Source organism: Equus asinus, chromosome 1 (assembly GCF_041296235.1).
Source record: "Equus asinus isolate D_3611 breed Donkey chromosome 1, EquAss-T2T_v2, whole genome shotgun sequence".
Lineage (NCBI taxonomy): Eukaryota > Metazoa > Chordata > Mammalia > Perissodactyla > Equidae > Equus > Equus asinus.
The window spans coordinates 36,083,338-36,103,998 of record NC_091790.1 but is presented as its reverse complement, the minus strand read 5'-3'; the positions used below and the strand labels follow the sequence as shown (position 1 = coordinate 36,103,998).

At 36.3% G+C, this 20,661-nt stretch overlaps 1 protein-coding gene across 5 annotated transcripts; it reads left to right on the top strand.

Moving 5' to 3' along the window:
• The first annotated feature begins 8,998 nt into the window (after positions 1 to 8,998).
• VIP (vasoactive intestinal peptide) lies at positions 8,999 to 17,999 on the top strand. Of its 5 annotated transcripts, none has more exons than XM_014866414.3 (7): positions 8,999 to 9,192; positions 10,375 to 10,483; positions 12,419 to 12,541; positions 13,509 to 13,613; positions 14,375 to 14,506; positions 15,346 to 15,434; positions 17,130 to 17,999. In XM_014866414.3, exons 2-6 carry the CDS (start codon positions 10,377 to 10,379, stop codon positions 15,389 to 15,391), a joined length of 513 nt encoding a protein of 170 aa, XP_014721900.1. In that variant the 5' UTR covers positions 8,999 to 9,192; positions 10,375 to 10,376; the 3' UTR covers positions 15,392 to 15,434; positions 17,130 to 17,999. The 5 variants fall into 5 exon arrangements, with proteins under 5 accessions (XP_014721900.1, XP_044617270.1, XP_070338729.1 ...); XM_044761335.2 differs by having other exon boundaries at positions 12,416 to 12,541; positions 15,349 to 15,434; XM_070482628.1 differs by having other exon boundaries at positions 10,369 to 10,483.
• Positions 18,000 to 20,661: the final 2,662 nt, after the last annotated feature.

Below are 20,661 nucleotides of genomic sequence, written 5' to 3'. Positions count from 1 at the left end.
TGATTTGTGAAAATACATTATTTCCTACAAGAATTTTAGTGGCTTGGACCAATATTTATCCAGGTTAATGTACTCACCAATATACTAGTCAAGCACTAGCAGAGGGCTGCTATAAACCTAATATTGCTTTTAGGGACTAAAAGCAATCTATTTGTCATTTAGCAAGACTTAGCTCTAGAGAAACAATAGATAGGGCTGAGAAATTTTTAAAAAGATAAAACTGGTAATATTTGGGAAAAAAATTTCCTGTACTAAGATCAAGCTGAATTTGATGATGGGAAAGAAGAATTAGACATTGTAACATGAGAACGAAAAAATAAAAAGATTTGAGGTCCAAACCAAATAAAGTTGAAATGAGTACAAGTTCCATCTCATTCATTCACTCGTCTAAAATAGTTACTGAACACTGATTATGTGCAGGCACTGTGCTTACACATGTTAAAATTATATGAGGGTATATGAAATGAAATACGCTATAATAATAGAGCATGCTCAGTGTTTTGCTAGGGAAAATACAGAGGTAAACAGGAGATGAAAAGCAGGACATCTAGGACAGAGTTAATGGAAGAATGGTTTGAGATCTTTCTGAAAGTGTCCTATATGTAAGCTGAAACCTGAAGGAGTAGGAGAGATTGGAGTGGGTGTTCTTGAGAGAGGAAATAGTAGGTGTGAAAAACCAGAGGCAACAGAGAACACAGTACTTCTGAGGAACGAAACTTGTTCAGTGTGGCTGGAGAATAGAATATGGTGGACGGGGCAGGGTCAGCGAGGAGATACTGAGGAGGACGGCATGGACTTGCAAGCCTGTTCTTGGGTCAGGACTTTAGTTTAAGGGCAACGGGGAACCATAGAAAGGTTTTAAACAAGGGAGTATTATGATGAGAGACATTTTGGGGGAAGATCCCTTTTGGCAGCATTGTGAAGAGATTGGAGGAAAACAAGGCTGGAGGTAGTTGGAGACTGCTAAATTAGTACTGGAGAGGTAAGAGTGAGGACTTGGCATTCTTCAGTGAATCCTCAGTTTTGTTATCCAAAGAACTTGGAATCTCACATTTGACTTTTTTCCCCCTCAAATGATAATAAGTCACATGTACATATACATGAATACAATTATCGAGGTGTTTGATATCTGTGCCTAGAAACACGGATACCTCCAAAAGCGTCTAATTCTGATTTCTGTCTCAAGAAAAATGCCAAGAACAGTTCATCTTATGGCTGGAAAGAAGAAATAAGCACTGTATGCTTTTTATATCTAATATTTAAGCTCAGAACTATTATGAAAGAAGAAATGGCAGGCATTGGCTTTTTCTTTCTCTGCCTGTAGTTTCTTGAGACAATCTAAAGGCATGGGAGCCAAAAGAAGAATAATGTGAACCTAGGAAGACATTTCTTGTTCTGATGCCACTCAACACAGTTTCACTTGGTTATTATTTTGGGTAAGAATTATTTCCAAACAAATGTAAATCATTGGTCTTTACTGTGTTGATATCATCAGTACACATTGACCAAGTGTCTGTGGTAAACCCACATGGCCACAGAAGTAAGGCAACCCTCTTGCCCTCTCTTCTCTGTCACAACACAGTCTCTATTCTTCAGGTTGCTAGTTTGCTGGCTTCACAATCCGGTGAAAATTAGTGAATTTGGAGAGAGAAAGGAAGGGTCTCAATCCAAGCCCTGCTACTCAATCAGTCACTTGCCTCTTTTGGATTTCAAATCACTATAATTTCCCAAAACAAAGTAGCAAGACTAAATTATCTTAAATTCTTTCTAGCAAAAAATTATGATTTTGTGAGTCAGAAATTAGAACATCAGTCTCCTAGACTGAGAAGTACGGTGAAATGACTACAGATACAGGATATTAGAATGATGATTAAGAAAAAACCAAAGCTTATCAAATAGCCACAGCTCCTGCTTCCTAGACAGTGAGGTTTTCTTTCCTGACGCCCAGGCGCCAGGAGCCCTGGAGAGGTGGAGGCTGTGTTCGCCTCAGGTCTACTTCCCCAGGGTCATTCTGCTGCTCCCACAGGGACCCCCGTCAGAGTTTGGTGTTTGGCTTCTGGCAGCACATTGACCTTTCCTCCTGATGTGTGTTAACAATGGATCCAGCTTCTTTTCCTGGAGGGACTTGAGTAGCATCAAAGATCTGAACAGGCTTCTAGTTTATTTATGTTTCAGGCACAATCTTCAAAAACCAATTGCTCACCAATACGACATACCTGCTCAGGGCTAGAGTGATCTTCCTCCAAGCTTCCACATTGATTATTCTGAGGTGTCTCCCAACTTGAATTAAAAATATTAAAGCTTCAAAATGAGCAGGTCTTCCAAAGCTGTGGAATCCTAAATTAAATGTTTCTGGATGCTCTTAGAAGTGTGAGGTTGGGTGCAAGAGTGCATGAGGTAGGGACGCAAATGGCTCTGTCTGAAGGTTAATTGAGGAGAGTTTAATAAAGATGTGAAAAACCAACTAGGTGGCAAAGGACCTGGGGACTAGCCTCAACAGGAAGTTCTTGGCAACTCTATGGCTGCAGGAGAGGGGCCATCCTGCAAAAGCTGCATTTTGGGGAAGAAGGCAACCTCTTCTAAACCATGGTCTATGGGGAGTGAATATTCAGAGCTCTCTTTCCTCTAATCTTTGGTCCCCTTATTTTGCTATGAGTGCCTCCCTTTGGCTAAGCCCAACTGGAAACCAGAGGACCACAGAATGTGGATGGATCTGGAGGTGAGCCTCCAGGTGGAGAACAGCAGAGAGAAATCCAAAGAGACAAATGGAGAATATCCAGCATAGGGGGGACTTGGGTTTGCAACATGTGGGATCAGATCTGTCCCGGGAGCAAGTCAAAACTGAGGTGTACTGGGAGGTGACATAGTACTGAGGCAAAACAAAAGAAACAGAAGGAGATCCTGAGGCCAAGGAATGAGCTGAGGAAGCCTAAGGAGGAAACCAGATGCCAAAGCTGGGGACCAGCTAGAACAACTGATGGACAAGGGGTTAGAGGAAGATACAAGGGCAGGCCTTGTAAGATGGGTCTCAACATTACCAAGCTTCTGTCTCACGGGCCCTTTTAAATCAATTTTGATACTCAATAGGATATAGGGTCCTGGCCACTCCTCCTAGGCAAAGCATGATCATACAAAACTCAAGGTCATCCATAAAGTAATAGTGAGTACAAATTCTCACAGGCCACGTAATATGACATACAAAAATATTAGTCTTAGAATATTTTCTCTAACTCCTATTTTGATCCTCAGAAGATAGACCTTAGTAATATCTGGGTAAATATCATAATTTTAAGATTTAAAACTCTGTCAATTCAGGATTTGCTCTCCCCCTATTTTTCCTCAGAGTAGCATCTAAGTTTGTGAGAGTGTATACAACAACATGAAATCCAGGAGGCTGCCTCTGGGTCCTGGGGAGAGGCTGTGTACCATGCTGTCATCCACTGAGATGGTCAGTTACCTCTGGTCTTTGGTATGGTCACCCCACATTGGCTCTTGATAAGTTGTCCAAGATCTGGCCCTTGGTTAAAGTTGGTAGGCTCTTTTCACTCTTTATCCCCTGGAGGGCATTTAGGGTTTTTCCAAGCAGGGCATGAGGGACTTTCTTTGTCCTACAGGTTTATCTGCTTCCTTCTGTACCATTGCAAAGAATGTTTCTCCATGGTTTGCTACGAGAATCAGAGGAGAAATGAAGCCATGTTAGCCTCTACTGTTCAGTCCCCAAGTTTAATAGTGAAGGGCTCTGTCAAACTTACTTTCAACCCTGCCATAGACTCTTGCCAACTAGGGGCAGGCAGTTGTCTCCCCATCTTTAATAATCTCTTCTTTTCTCCATTTCAATGGCTCTGCCCTAGTCTAGGGAGGATGGATATAGTGGTGCAGGGGTCATGAGAATTCGCTCAGTAAATATTCCTGCAAAGCTTTCATTCTAACATCTAGGCTTCATCATTCTTAAAGTTCAGAGCCAGGGATCAGACATGCTATTTTCCATTTCCTCCCCTGGTAAGTAACCTCCCCCTCTCCTCATTGCCCTTATGTATTCTGATCTCCGAGTAGGAGGGATCATTGAGTTAAAGGCTGGTTACATGGAATGTGTGTATGGTGGGAGGGGGACACATGTATAACAGATGACATTGTGAAATAGATGAAATTTGTTCTTAAATTTTAACACTTTATTTTTAAACTCTTGTATCCCAGAATTTTGTGATCTTGTGATTTCTGCACAACCTTCCCTCCAAAATCTACTTTCATAAAATTATGTGATAAATACAACTCTAATTAGCTATAAATAACTCACAGCACTTAATACATTATCTTTTCTGTGTGTTTTTTGGTTTAAAACGAGACAATTCTGAAACGAAGGAATAATTTTATATAGAATTCTCATCATCAATAAGTGAGATAGGTCATGATGTTCTGGAGTCAAGGGAGCTGTTGTCCTCATTTACATAATTTAGATCATTATGTTTTCAATTGCTTAATATTCGTTAACATATTTCCAGACTTAAGAATGAATTTTAAAGGAAAAATTGGTGTTTCTTGTGGCATTGTTTTCAACAAAACACTATTATGAGAAAACAAGAATCCTAGAAGTAAATCCAAATTTTGTTTCTATATATACTTTAAAAAATATATACACTTTTAATATATATGCTTAAATATATATTCTTTTAATTATTTTAATATACAGTGCAAATATTGTATATGTATACACATACTTTTATTTTTTTATTTTTTCTTCATTTATTTGTTTATTTTCGGATGTACATCACAATATATTTTGAATTCTGTGTAGATTACATCATGTTCACCACCCTAAAACTAATTATAGTCCATCCCCTCATATGTGAGCTTAATCACCCCCTTTTGTCCTCTCTCCTCCCCCCTTCCCCTATGGCAACCACCAATCCAATCTCCAATGCTATGTGTTTGTTTGTCGTTGTTTTTATCTTGTACTTATGAGTGAGATCATACGATATTTGACTTTATCCCTCTGACTTATTTCACTCAGCATAATATCCTCAAGGTCCATCCATGTTGTCACAAATGGCTGGATTTCATCATTTCTTATGGCTGAGTAGTAGTCCATCGTGTATAAATACCACATCTTCTTTATCCATTTGTCCCTTGATGGGCACCTAGGTTGCTTCCAAGTCTTGGCTATTGTGAATAATGCTGCAATGAACACAGGGGTGCAAGTATCTTTATGCCTTTGTGTTTTCAAGTTCTTTGGATAAATACCCAGCAATGGAATAGCTGGATCATATGGTAGATCTATCCTGAATTTTCTGAGGATACTCCATACTGCTTTCCATAGCGGTTGCACCAGTTTGCACTCCCACCAGCAGTGAACAAGGGTTCCCTTCTCTCCGCACCCTCTCCAACATTTGTTGTCTCCTGTCTTGTTAATTATAGCCATTCTGACCAGAGTGAGGTGATACCTCATTGTAGTTTTGATTTGCATTTCCTTGATAGCTAATGATGTTGAGCATTCCTTTAATATTAAAAGTATACATGTATGTTAGATGTATATATCACATGCATATTACACATAGATACACATATATTATTCATAACATATATTAAAAGTATATATATGCATATATACACATATATATTTTTTCTTTTGTTTTTTTTAAAGACTGGCACCAGAGCTAACAACTATTGCCAATCTGGTTTTTTTCTCCTTTTTCTCCCCAAGTCCCCCCAGTACGTAGTTGTATATTTTTTAGTTGCGGGTCCTTCTAGTTGTGGCACGTGGGATGCCGCCTCAGCATGGCCTTGCAAGTTGTGCCATGTCAGCGCCCAGGATCCAAAACAGCGAAACCCTGGGCTGCCAAAGCAGAGCGCGGGAACTTAACCATGCGGCCATGGGGCTGGCCCCTATATATTTTCTAATGCAAGTTACTGAAAGCTACAGGACTCAAGAATATCAAGGTAAACATGGCTTCTTAAATATCTTCCCAAATGGGAGGCTTTAGACCAGATGTTGACAAAGCTTTTCTGTGAAGGGCCAAATAGTAAACATTTTAGGCTTTGTGGCCTGTGCAGTCTTTGTCACAGCTATTCTACTTGGTCATTGTAGCAAAAAAGCAGCTGTAGACGAAATATGTATAATGAGCATTTCCAAGTTCCAATAAAACTTTACGGACACTGAAATTTGTCTCATATAATTTTCACTGTATAAAACATTATTTTTCTTTTAATTTTTTTCAGCCTGTCAAAAGTTAACATCATTCTTAGCTTGAGAGATGTAAAAACCAGAGGGGTGAGTTATCCATGGCTCACAACCAGCAGATTGCAGATCTCTCATCTAGACCTAACTGTTCAGGATTACCCTGGCAGAGAGTGGATAGGTCTCAGGGCTGAGTGTGAGTTCGGGTGAGTTAGGCAGGCTAAGCTGTCACACCAAGAGATGGAAGAGCACAGCTGTGGCCTATCATCCCTAATAGCTACATGGACCCTCTGTTGGTTCTCTGCACCAAGGCAAAAAGGGTGAATCTGGATTTCTGCTTATCTCCTGAGCTTGAAAATCCTTTCCATCTGACTTCCCTACACTCAGTATGTTTGGTTTAGAATGCCAGCTTTATTTTTCTGCCCTTGATCCTGTTGATGACAAAAGGAGAGAGGAGATGCCAATGTTTTTATGGGCCTTTGTTTTGCTTATCTGATCTGTTAGCATCAATAATGATGATAATAACAGTTACAGAAAATCACCAGTTCTTAACAGAAAGAAAGCTAGATCAGGACCAGAAGACCTAACTATCACTCCTATATTTGTTATTGGCCATCTGAGTAATCTTGCAAAAATTACTTAAACTCTCTGGACAAGAGCTTACCCATTTGTAAAAGAAGAATCTTGGAGGTTTATTTTAGCTGTATGAATGAATGATGATTCTTATTATTATAAACACCACTTTTCTGGGAAAAGTTAAGGTAGGAAATAAATTTTGCCAGGCATGTCGGAAAATTATGGAAATATGTGTAAAGTAGGAAAAAAGCAGATTTAAACAATAAATTTGCATTTGTATTTTTGTATTTACTGAATTTTATAGTAACAAAGTATTCAGGATAAATTCAGCAACAGTGTTTTTTTCCTTATGTTTATTTTCCTGGAAGCATCTGTAATTTAGCTGGTTAAAGGGCCTCTGGTTTACATCCATTTCCTTGAAAGAAAAGAGAAAAAACACATTTAAAAACAACAAATCTGTGAATTAAGACTTTGAACCTGCAGATGGTGCTATGATCCCATTTTGAAATTCAGTTTTGCCTTCTAGTTTAAATTCATAGGAAAAAAATGCAGTTCTTTGATATAGTTTACTTCTATTCAGAGATAATAAAACTGAATTATTTCTCTTTGCTTTTACATTTTTTATTATGAAACTGTGTTTACCATTGGAAAAATCTACTATCCTTACTTTTTGTGAATGCGAAGTGCTTCCTTAGACCAAATAACAGTCCATTTTTATGCCTCTTTTCTTTTAGATTTTTCTGCTTATCATTCAGCAGTGGCTTTTCTGTGACTCTCAATCAACTTACTTTGCTGTTACTGTTCTTAAATGAAATTGCTTCACTGAGGATTGGGTGACAAAGAGCTAAGGATAAAAAAATTCCATATGAGAACCATTTCAATCTTTAGTTTGTAATAATCAGGTGAAAAAGATTTCCTGGAATTAAGCCACAGAAGCTCTGGCTTAAGTCAGAGCTGTCAACTGGAAAACAAATTTCCAGACATTTTGAAATTTAATTCATTTAATTTTTTTTTGTAACTGAATTAGAAAATGTGATTAAGCATAGCAGGATATTCTTTTGCTGGATCAGTCTGACTTTGAATGAAGCAGATAGATACTGAAATCCTAAAGTAGAAGGAAAAAGGGGGACTTTGGAGCAGTTCTCCCTTGGGGAACTTATGAAGAAAATTGTAAAAGAATGCACACATGAAAATTTTTTAAAATAAAAGCAAGGATAGCATTTTATTTGGTTGTCCATGAAGTAGTCCATATGGCTGAATTTTTACCTTAAACTCTGATTGAATGTATACTAGGCTACTTTGAGTTAAAAATCACAAATAAAAATTAAGTAGTTATCAAAGTGCTCCATAAATGTTTTCCAACTATTTGTTTAAAAACACCTGTCAAGTGATTGAGTTGGAAATGTTCAAAAGCTGGAGTGGGTGTGGGTGTGTGTTTGGGAATGGGATGAGAGAAATGAAATAATTTTACACAATGCAAGGACTTATAAAAATGATGAGTATAACTTTTAAAAAGGAAGAAACAATGAATCTCGAAATATATGGTATGATAATTTATTTTTGGATTGTTTGAGATCATGTATGTGAAAGTGCATTGGGCACTATGAGATTTGATACAAATGTGAAATACCAATATTGCTACTACATTTTACAACAGTGTGCATATTATACTATCTTAGAGCCTTTCTGAAACTTTTATCCTGGGATTAGTTTCAACATATAGGAAATGTAAGAATAGAAAAATGGAAAATTATTTCTAGATGCTTTTAAAATTAGCATAGATCTCAAGAAACACTAAATCAAGATCTACACGAATAGCATAAAAATAAAAAAGGCTTTAGGAGAATTGATGCTTTGTAATAAAGGAGAATTATATATTTGTAAGCATAATGAACCTAAGTGTTTCTTGCTTTCTGCATCTCTTGCTGCACATAAAATTCTTATTTTCTGAAGGAACCCCAGTGGCCCTGGCTATTACACCAATCATTCTCTTCTTTCATTGCTACTAATTAAAGATTAAAACATTTCATGTTATGCTTGGTACTTTTTTTTTGCTTAAAGAACAGTAAATTTCCTTTTTGTATCTTACATCATGAAGTTACTCACTATAAACTTATATAAATCAGACATAATGACAATTAAAAAAGAACTTCGAGCCCTATTCATCCCGTGGGAGTACTACTGTGACGTCTTTCAGGGCGCTTGGTGATTGCTCAGCCCTAAGCATAAGCCCTATAAAATGATGGGTTTTGAAATGCTGGTCAGGGTAGAGTGAAAAGCAGTCGCTGGCAATAATAGCCAGCCCTTAGCCAGTATCAAATTCTGGTTCAGTTCTAAGGGCAGGAAGCTGGTGGAGCCTTTCTCGGCCTCACAGGACTTCAGCACCTGAGACAGCTCCAATAGTCTCCGGAACTGAGAGCTCCGGAGGAGCGTTACTTGGCAAGGTAAGTGAAAACATTGTCTTTCTTCCTTATTTTTCTCTCCCTGCCTCTAGACCTTTTCTCAGGGTATTAAATTTTACTCTCTGTTGAAAAGAATTTGACAGTGTTCCTCCTTTACAACAACAAAAAGACAAGTTTCTCAAGTCACCTGGTAAGTATAGAAATGCCTCAACTTCTCACGTATCAATGGATTTTCTGCATTCTTGTGCCTAGAAGATGCTTTCTTTGCTTAGTTTTTTACTCAATACTGATTTTTTTTTAAAAAAATATTCTTTACAAGTAGGGTTTTTTGCTTCTGTATAAATTTTTGACTGAAGAGTTTAGTGAATACTTTTGTTTTTGAAGTTTTCAACTTGCTTTTCAGTGCTTTTCTTTTTATGTATTGGTTACGTGAACCTAGGAAGCATTTATTTTCTTATTTATTTTAAGTTTAAATGCTGTACAGAATGTTGATTTCTCTAGACAGCAAGAGAAACAGACCTTGAACTCCTAAATTTCTATCTAGAAACTAGTTAGAAATGAAATGTGTAAGTGGATTAGATGTAAAAAAACACAAGCTTTGTTTTGAATATAATTCCCTTTTACGGCAAAAACTATCTCAGTGGTAATATGTTTTTCAATGATTTTTTGTATTAATTTTCACTAATTAGTTAAGTTGTTCAAACCCAGGCTTAGAGAAAAAGGTTCCCAGTAATATCTACAATCAAAAGAGGAAAAATAAATGTATATACAAAATAATTTTTTCACTGATAGATATATACATGTATACTCAGATGCAAAAACTTAAAGTAGAAGAAACAATCAGTTTTTTGAAGCTGCTTCCTCAGTTAGAAAAGATACTAAACCTGAATTCTACGACTTTGTTACAAGGAGATTGTCCCCACTTATTTCCAGCACTATAAAAGTATGGCATTCAATATATACCTGAGCCAACTATGTGCCTGGCGAGAGGTAGGCAGCAGTTGAGAAGTATCCTAATTTTTATTTAAGCATTTGTAGTCAAGAAAAATCTTCTCGATTTTAAAAGTAATCATATTGTAATTTAACTTTTTCTATAAGATGAAAATTACTTTTTCCAAATTCTCCAAGAGCCTTTAGAAATTACTGCTAGACAGTCAGAATTACCTTGCTGGTGACATATGTGGTTGGAAAAACTGATATGATTCTCTCCCTTTTGAGGAGCAGAGATGGAAATCAGAAGTAAGCCTCAGCTCCTCGTGCTCCTGGCACTTTGTAGCATGCTCTTCTCACAAACATTGGCATGGCCTCTTTTTGGAGCACCTTCTGCTCTGAGGTAAGTTCTCTTTCATTTCAGACAGTTAAAACATTCCTTCTTCAGCTATATGGGAATGTTCTATATGTTATTTGGGACAACTCACTTTTTAAAATTATATATTATTTATCTAAATATTTTGGTTGATGTGTTATGTGAGCACCTTCTGCTCTGAGGTAAGTTCTCTTTCATTTCAGACAGTTAAAACATTCCTTCTTCAGCTATATGGGAATGTTCTATATGTTATTTGGGACAACTCACTTTTTAAAATTATATATTATTTATCTAAATATTTTGGTTGATGTGTTATGTGAATTTTTTCAACGTTGTCAATGTGATTATTCTGGATCCCAGAATTCACTCTCAGGATGAGGTACTGTGTCAATCATTGGTTTTATAAATAGGGTGGGTCACACTTCCAAACAAGGCAGGGGAGGATTTGGCTTTCCTTTCATTCAAAACCAGTTTTAGATAAATTATAAGCTTTTATCTATTATTATCTGAGTTCAGTTCAGTTTCTGATGGAAAAGTAGATGTTTAGTTGCCTATCTCATTTTAGTTCATTTTCAAGATCAATCAGAAAATAATCATAAGATTAGTAGTTGATTAGTGAAACATGTATAAAATCATGTTGAACAGATCTATCTATCTAGGCAGAATCAATTTGCCAGTATTAAAAATTGTTCTTATAATTGATCTACTGAGACACCCTCTCCCAATGAATGAATTTTAATGTACTTTATTTTAACCATAAATCCTTAGTTTTACTGTTCTCTATGTTGTATTTCATATTTCAAGTTCATGTAGTATAACGCAACTCATATTTAAAGGTTTATCTGAAATTAAATAGATTTATGCTAAAGAAATAAACAGCAAGTGATAATGACGTTAGCTTTATGGTTTTTAGTTTTCTGGTTTACAAACACCATTATATCTAAGGGCAAAATCATCATTTCTTTGTTTATTTTCCCATTCCTGATTCTTTGCTCAAGGTAGACTTATGCTCAACAGAGTGAATAATCTCTTAGCTGTTAGTGTTCTCTTTGAAATCTGCTTAAAGCCAGATCTTATGTTGCTTTGCTAACTAAATAGAATGATTCTATCTGAATGGTTATATCACAATAGACCACTGATCAAAAGAATGCTGAAGTTTGCATTGATTTCTAGGCTTCATACAAGGAGAACTGATTGTTACTGACCATCTACTGCTACAGCACCAAAAGATATACAAGGGCCCAGGAGCCAACACACTCCTTGGAGTTTTACCCTAACAGTGAAAAATATACATTCATAATTTTCTTAGTGTGCTGGTGTTCAAAATGTGCATGCATTCACAAATATAATCATATTCTATGTGTAGGCATGACTGCTCTTAGTCTTCCGGTAAAGCATTGTGCATTCCTGACTAAAATTGTGTTAATACATAAGATTAGGAAGCAGAAGTTCCCAGGGAAAAGTTCTTTGGACTTGATTAATACAGAGAAATATATCACACCAAGGTTAATCTTTGAAGCAAAGCTTAGAGACCTAGAGAAAGAAAAGCAGTTGATACTCAGCTCTTGAGAAATGTTTGAGACAATTGATACTAAACATCAACAAATACATGAATTGCTCCCAGTTTTAATATCGACTATTAAAAAATTTTGGGTTTCTGTTTTGTATAAAATCTTTCTACCCATAAAATTTAACTTTGCAAAACGAAGATACTATCAAAAAGTGTACTTCACTTAATGCTCTGATGGGATTGAATTAAGTAGCTCTTATGCTTGGCACTTAGAGCTTGGAAAAGTTGTATGGCATCTATTTTATGGGATAATAAAAAATTTCACTATTTATACACTCATAAACCATAGAATCCCAAGTTGTTGAATATCTTGTTCAAATGGCTGTAACACCATAAACACTGTTTTCTGAGAAAGAACTGTATTATACTTCTACCGCATTTTTTCCTAGTAGGTTGGGTGACAGACTATCATTTGAAGAAGCAAATGAACCTGATCAAGTTTCACTAAAAGCAGACACTGACATCTTGCAAAATGTGTTAGCTGAAAATGACACACCCTACTATGATGTATCCAGGTGAGTTGATTTTCATCGAGTTGTATTTTAGGAAATATATTTTTGAAATATAGATGTTTTATTTTTGTGTCGCCATGAAGCTCAGTATAACACTACAGGTCTCCAGGTATCATGGCTTCATCCGGCCTGATTTATTGAAGCTGGTTTATTACAGCTCTTGCAGCTGTACATGATTTTCACGTACAGAGGTTGTGACAAGCCAGGATGAACAAATCATCCCCTTACGTTCTGTTGCACAAAATTTCAACATCAGAAATTGTACCAATTCTAGTAAGACCACAGCATTTAGGACTCCATGATGGAGGGAATTCTAAGGCAAGAATTTCATCTCTATGTAAAGAAAAAGTCTCTAGTAATAAAAGCTATTCATTCACAGAACCATTTGTCTAGAGCAGCATTCAAGTGCAGATACAGCAGCTCTGCACTGAAGACAAAGTTTAAAAGGTTCCTCCCTTGGCTGGAAAAGTTGGTTGGTAGGCCCTAAGATCCTCTCTATCTTAAGAGATTTTGTTTCCATATATTTTGGCAGAAGGAATAGCAAAATATATAATGGGTTTATTGCTGAAATCAGGATAGTTTCCCCTTGTATATATCTTTATTCAGGGTAGAAGAAATAAAGCCCCACAAAAAAAGATAAATAAATAAAACTAATTAAATCTATTTTTCCCACCAATATTTCCTAGAGATGAATTAGTTTTATAGATTCTACCAGGGAGCATTATTTAATATTGGGGTAGACTACTTAAAAAGCTAATTTCTTTAATTTTTCAAAGTTTTGGGCTAGAACTGTAGGAAATGTCGTGATATAAGTGACTTATTAGGTTGTTAGGAAAACTTCATTTGGACTTAAATTTGCATGAGAAGCTTTCACAATAAGCTGATACGTTTCTTTCTAATTTAATGAGCCAAATAATATTTTTAGAAAACCATTCACAAAATAATGGTTATCCTTTCCTCCTTGTTTTAGGAACACCAGGCATGCGGATGGAGTTTTCACCAGTGACTTTAGTAGACTCTTGGGTCAAATTTCTGCCAAAAAATACCTTGAGTCCCTTATTGGAAAACGAGTTAGGTAAGGAGAATTTATTATTTTTATCAAACATGTTATGATTATTTAATCTACAAATTATATTTTCACTGTCTAGAATTTATTTGCTTTGTTCAAAATTGATAACTCTTGATAATGTTCAACATGGTTAGAAATAATTTATATTCTTCAATAAAGTATATTATACTCATGGATTAAGGAAAAAGACCTTTTAGTAGTATCATACTCCCTGGCTTCAGGCACACTTTTTTTCTTAAGTACCAATCATTTATAAATCTGCAATCAAGTTGAACTAGACAGTAAAAATAAATAAGACATAGTATAAATGAAGCAAATTTTGAGGTTAACCATAGTTACTTGCTTTTTACTTCCTGCTCAAACCAAGCATTGGAAGATTCTGTTTTTAAACGGCCAATAGCTGAATGTTTTGATGGTACTGTTCACGGTGGCATAGCTTCTAAAGAGCATTTATTTTTAAAGAAATTTCCCTCTCAATGGCAGAACACAGCTTCAAATATTCCCTCCCCCCACCTTTCTTTTGGATAAATTATTTTCTCAGGTAGTACAGAATGTGTCTTAAGGCACTCCTAGTAAATGCCAAAATTTGTTGGATTATTCCTTGCTCCCCCATCCTGAAGTTTAGATGTATTTTTCTTTTACTATTTTTGTGATAGAAAACGAGTTGAGTGTTGGAATTTTTATCTGACTCCAAGAAATTTGGAATTTTGGCATATTTGTCATTTCTTGTTAAAATTCTTTGATTTTCTTTTCCTCACACTCCTTAGCAATAACATCTCAGAAGACCAGGGACCAATCAAACGCCACTCAGATGCCGTCTTCACTGACAACTATACCCGCCTTCGAAAACAAATGGCTGTAAAGAAATACTTGAACTCAATTCTGAACGGGAAAAGGAGGTAAAGAAATAGAGAACTTCCTAAAATGAGAAATTATAAATGACTTTCAAAATAGTAGCTGCATATGAACACTTATCTACCTCTCTATCTCACTATCTATTTATACTGTGTGAAGCAGTAATTCTCAACCTTGCCTGACATTAGACGACCTGGGAGAATTTTAAAAATACTGATGTCTGGGGCTTACCCAAAACCAATTGCCAGGAAATTAGAGCCTCTAGGAGTATGGCTCTAGACATTGGTATTTTTAAAGAGCTCCCCAGTTGATCCTACTGTGCCTCCAGGATTAAAAGTGATGACTGTAGAGACATCTAGTCTGAATCTGGGAACAGGTTTTATCAAAAGTGCTGATTTTGAAGACATGTAAAGTGCAGTCAATTAGCAATTGGTATCACATGGAACTCCCTTCATATGCATATTCAATACTCTTATTTTACCAAATTAAACCATAAGTTCTTTTGTCTTCTCAGATTCTATAAAACCTATGTCTCTTTATGGCATATAAATATTGCAGCACAATAAATAGGAAGTGGAGTGCTCTCTCTTTTTATCTCAATTATTTTTGTTTAGATGGTGAGTTTTAAGGACAATCTTGTTTGGGTGAGATCAGACAAGATAACTCTCTTTGCCCACCAGATTGTAAGTCTGTAAGGATAATTTTAGACATTTTAAGATTGAAGAACAATTGATAGGTAATAACTAACCTCAGAGATGATTGTTTAGTCCCCAGAGCACTTTACAGAATACAGAGAACATCATAGGTCATAGGTCCTCATTTCTTTAGAGGTTTTCTCATCTAAGAGCCTTAACATGTGTAATTTTCTTTTTCTGGCCTGCAGCAGTGAGGGAGAATCTCCTGACTTCCTTGAAGAGTTAGAAAAATAATGAAAAAGCTCTTTGGAGCAAAGCTGCTGACAACTTCCCAGTGGTGGGTATATCTGTGCATTCCTGCTATATTCTTTAGAGCAATTATCTAATTATTTAAGTAGATAAGAATCACTTGGTAAGAAACATCTTAGAGTTCTTACAATGAGACTCATCTAAGAAGGAAGTTTCTACCTGAATTGAACCCCAAGCCAGTATACAGCTTAAATTATTCATGCAATGTTCTGATCACATAAAAGAGAAAGTAAACAGTTTGGAAACTCCTAGTTTATTCAGACTTATTCCTATCCTCCTGTCAAGATGTAAAACAGAGGAGACTGACTCACACTAATGAGGGAAACAGGCTTTCTTTTTAAGAATCAAGTCATGCTGCTTTTATTAATTTAAGGTTTGATTCCACGATTGACTGTTAGCACCTCACTTAATTTCAGTACAGGAAAATACCACAAGATTACAGCATGGCTCGTTATTGTAAAAATATCAAAGTTCCCTGAGTCTAACTGTAGCCCTTGAAACACAGCAAACTTCTGCAGCAGAGGTCAAATTTTGCTTATTTTACCTACAAAATGAGTGTAGGTACTATGGCTCCAATAGTACCTACTGGAGTAAAATATTTTTTGAATAGAGAAAACACGGATAGATATTTTCCTTTGTTAAGTAATAAGCTTATCACAATTACTTTTACGTATACATGGATACAAGACATGTTTCTTGCCTGAGTTACATCAATGTTTATATTAGCTCATAAAATATATTTATAATACTTGGCAAGTGATTAGAGAAATTTTATATCACTGTATCAGAGGTTGGCAAATTTTTTCTCCAAAGGGCTACAGAGTAAATATTTTTGACTTTGTGGGCTGTATGGTTTCTGTTACAGCTGCTCAGTTGTGCTACTGTAGCATGAAAGCAGCCACAGGTAATACATAAAACGAATGTGAGCAGCTGTGTTACAATAAAATTTGATTTGTAAAACCTGAAGGTAAGCTGAACGATAACCTCTGACTAGGTCAAGGAGATTAAACTAGGCTTGTGCTCAGACTGAAGGCAATTCATGGTCTTCCTTCAGTTCCTGGAGTGAGTGTCTAAGGTTTTCATGAGAGTCATCAAGAACAGATAGGGTGTTTGGAAAGACACCTGCCCGACTGTTTCCTTTCATCCACTGATTACCCCTTCACCTCTAAGAGAGATACATGGTCAGGAGTGCTGCACATGCCCATTCCTTATCAAGAATAGATATTTCAGAGAAACAAGTCTCTTTGCTCAAAGAAGAAAGTTAATCATATACAGCTTCTTGAAAAGTTTATAAGAAGAAATTTTCTCTGTTAAATTAAGAAACAAGAGACGTTAAAATGTAAAGAAGGATTAATCACTCTGTTTTTGTACAATGCAAGATCATTTATGAGATTCCATCCTCTCTTGTTTTCTTTTCTTTTTTGAATGGGTGGCTTTGGACAAATTCTTTTGACAGGAAATCTTGTGGGTCAACCATGTGTGAAAATTACAAATGGGTAATTATTAATGACTGAGTAGAGAGCCCTTCACATTCCAGTGCCCTTTCTGGCAATCAGTTCTTTGGAAGCTGCCCTCTTGTTATCTCAGACCATGATCCCATCACAGGCTGTTGATAAGTGGCAAGAGAAGTAGATGGTATCAAATGAGTGGATAAATGAATGAAATTAAGATGCTGTAAATAAAAATATTTTTATGTTTAAAACACTAATTCTTTCTTTTTCAGAATTCTTGAAGGAAAATGATAGGTGAAGTAATTCTATTTTGAGTTCTACATAAGTAATTCAAGAAAACAACTTCAATATCAAAACCAAATAAAATATATTGTGTTGTGAATGTTGTGATTTATTTTATTGTAATAACTGTGATGTTTACACTGTAAATATTATTTCAGAGTTCTTAAATTTGTCCTTAATTCATGAGAATCCTGTAATTTCATATGCTGTGTATTCTTTCTAACAAAAATATATTTAATGATAAGTAAAGAGTAGGTTAATTCAGTTATATGAAGCTTTTTGGAAGGGTAGTGATAAAGCAAAATTGATGTGTTATTTATAGAGTATACTTAACTATTCAGAAGAGTGGAGAAGATAATCACTGTTTCTAAATTTGAATGTTAAGCAGATAGAATGCTGTGTTAAATAAACTTCAAAATGTTTAAAAGAATACCAAACAACAAAGATAAAAAGACATTCCTCAAAAAATATTTTCAGAAAATGTTGTGCGTCTCCACATCTTTAGGCAAACTTTATTTTGAATAGAATTAAAAATCTCTCAAATTTGGATCTCTAATTGCCAAAGACTCTTTTGAGCTAGTGTTTCAGTGAATGAGAATGGCCTCTATTTCCGACATTGCATCTTTCCTTTATGCTTGTCTTAAGTATGTGTAAAATGCAAACTGAATGGAACGTTTGTTTTTCAGTAATAAATATTTTTTCCATAATGACTCAAATAATGCTTTGGTCAGACCAGCTTCCTTCAGTGTGAAAGTATATTTGGAGACACAACTATTTTTCCAAAATGACTGTAAGAAATTAAATATGGAAAATAAAGACGTTTGATTATCATTGCAGACAATTTTTATCACTTTGATTCTTTCAAATGAGTATGAGCTCGAAAGTTCCAGGTATCTGATAGTTTTTGTGATGTTTGAGGTAGGATTATGTTTGATTTTGTATGAGTCCTAAAATAGCAGTAACTTAAGCAAGAGAAAAATGTCTTTCTCACACAGGACCAGAGGTAAAATGTCAAGAGTTGGTACAATGGTTGTGTTCCGTGAAGCCATCAGTAATCTAAACTCCTTCCAGCTTACGCCTCATCTCCTGGATGTGGGCCTTCTCCTCATAATCTAAAATTGCAGCTAGAATTCCAGCCACTGTACCTACATTCCAGGCAGTAGGATGGAGGAAGGGGTATGGAGGAAAAGGGAGCAAAGAGTACGTATTGGTTTTCTTTTAACTGATATCTTACACCAACATCCCCTTGACTAGAACATAGTTTTAAGGCCACAGTCATTTGCAAAAAAGCCTGGAAAATGTATTTTTTTTTCTGGATGGCTATGTGCCCAAGTAAAAACTGGAGTTCTATTAATATAAAATAAGGGAAAAAATAAATTTATGTGAGGATTTTTTTAAATCTCAGGCTATGGGTCTTAGATTTCCACCAAAAATGTTTAAAGAAATTACAAAGAGTCAGACAGACTCTAACCATTAATGAGGAATCATTATCATCACAAGGCAAAGCTTTGCTCAGTTTCATTTGCCACAACTAGAACAAATGGCTATATAAGAAGAGATCAGTCTAGCACTAGCAGTAATTGCAAAGTGTTTACACAAGTTGAAGTGAATTGGACTAATTGTATCAACTAGAAGACTTCTAGATGTTATTTACACATAAGGAGCTAATAAAGATCAAATGGGGCATAAGTGCAGTGCAATTTGAATGTGAACCTAAATATTTTTCATTTTGTCTTATTAATGTAAATATTTTCAATGACCTATTCCTTCAAGAAATTTTCATTGAATGACTCTGAAGTGCAATGTAGATATCTGAGAGTTGAGTGTTCTGGGCAGAGGGAACAGCAAGTGCAAGCCAGGGAACAGTCCTGACATATCTAGACAGCATGGACCGGTATGGCCAAAGCAATATGAGCTGGATGAGGGCTGAGTAGGAGATGAAGTCAAAGAGGTTACCAAGGACTGGACCTTGTCGGGGCTCATAGCCACTGTAAGGGCATGAGCTGTGAGATGAGAAGTTGCAGAGTTTTGAACAATAGAGTGATATTGTCTGAACTGCATTTTAACAGGACCATTCTGGCTGCTCAACTGGGAACAGGATGAGGGAAGTAAAGAGTGAAAGCAGGGAGACAAATAAGGAGGTTGCTGCTATAAGTCAGGTGAAAGATCGTGGTGGCGACCAGGGTGCAAGCAGTGCGGGGGGGGAGAAGTGCAGTCTGAATATGTCTTGAAAGTAGAATCACATTTCTGCTGACAGACTGAAGATATGAAAGAGAAAAGTCTTGAATGATTGCAAGGTAAATCACCTGAGCACCTTGAAGGAGGAGTTGCTTTTAACTGAGATGAAGAAGACTGTGGGAGGAAGGAGGTTCCAGGGGAAGATGAGTTTAGTTTGGGACATGTTAAAGCTGATGTTACATACAGTTGGAGATATGCATGAGGACTTCGCAGCCGCTGGGCTGGAGATAAACAATTGGGAGACTTTGGAACATAGAGGGGATTTAAAAGCACAAATCAACGAGATCACCAAGGGCCTGAAGGTAGCTTAATAGGAATTTCAACCCATGATCCCTAGGTGTGTTCGTTTACTTGGGCTGCCATAACACAGTACCACACACTGGAGGGCTTATACGATGGACATTTACTGTCTCATGGTTCTGGAGGCAGAAGTCCGAATCAAGGTGTCTGCAGGGTTGGTTCCTTCTGAGCACTGGGATGGAAAATCTGGTCCATACCTCTCCCTGGCTTCTGGTGGTTTGCTGGCAATCTTTGGCTTGTAGAAACATGACTTCAATATTTGTCTTGATCTTCACATGGTGTTCTCCCTGTGTGTACGTGCAGGTCTCCAAATTTCCACTTTTTATAAAAACACGTGTCATATTGGATTAAGACTCATGTTAATGACCTCATTTTAACTTGATTACCTCTGCAAAAACCCTATCTCCAAATCAGATCACATTCCTGCCAGTTAGAACTTCAACATATGAATTTGGGTGGGGGGATACAATTCAACACAGAACACTGAGGCACTCCAACATTAATAGGTTGAGACGTCGAGGAACAAATGGGATAAAAAGGACTGTAAGAAGCAGCTAGTGAAATCACAAGAGAAAAATAGGAAAGTATGTAGTTCTGGAAAACAAGTGGAGAAAGTCCATTGAGGAAGAAGGCATCGTTAACAGACTTATATGCTGCTGCCATGTAAAATAAGACTCATGTATGGATTTCTTAAACAAGTATTTATAAGGAACCTACGATGTGCCAAGCACTGTTCTAGGTTCTGATGCTATAACTGTGAAGAAAACAGACAAAAATTCCTACCCCCACAGAGGGAAACATTCTATTGAGGGAAACAGATGATCAACAAATAAGTTAAATAAAAATTCATATTATGTTAGAAAGTGCCAAATGCTAAGGAGAAAAATTAATGCAGAGAAAGAGGATATGAAGTGTTCAAAAAGAAGTTTGAAATTTTGGTTGGGGTTCTCTGAGAAGGCCTCACAAGAAGGTGAATTTAAGAAA

Bases quoted from the DNA above. Each gene is read 5' to 3' on its own strand.
- VIP (XM_014866413.3), top strand. From the start codon at position 10,377: ATGGAAATCAGAAGTAAGCCTCAGCTCCTCGTGCTCCTGGCACTTTGT. The intron at 10,484-12,415 runs GTAAGTTCTCTT...ATTTTTTCCTAG, and splicing joins GGAGCACCTTCTGCTCTGAG to TAGGTTGGGTGACAGACTAT. The intron at 14,507-15,345 runs GTAAAGAAATAG...TCTGGCCTGCAG, and splicing joins ATTCTGAACGGGAAAAGGAG to CAGTGAGGGAGAATCTCCTG.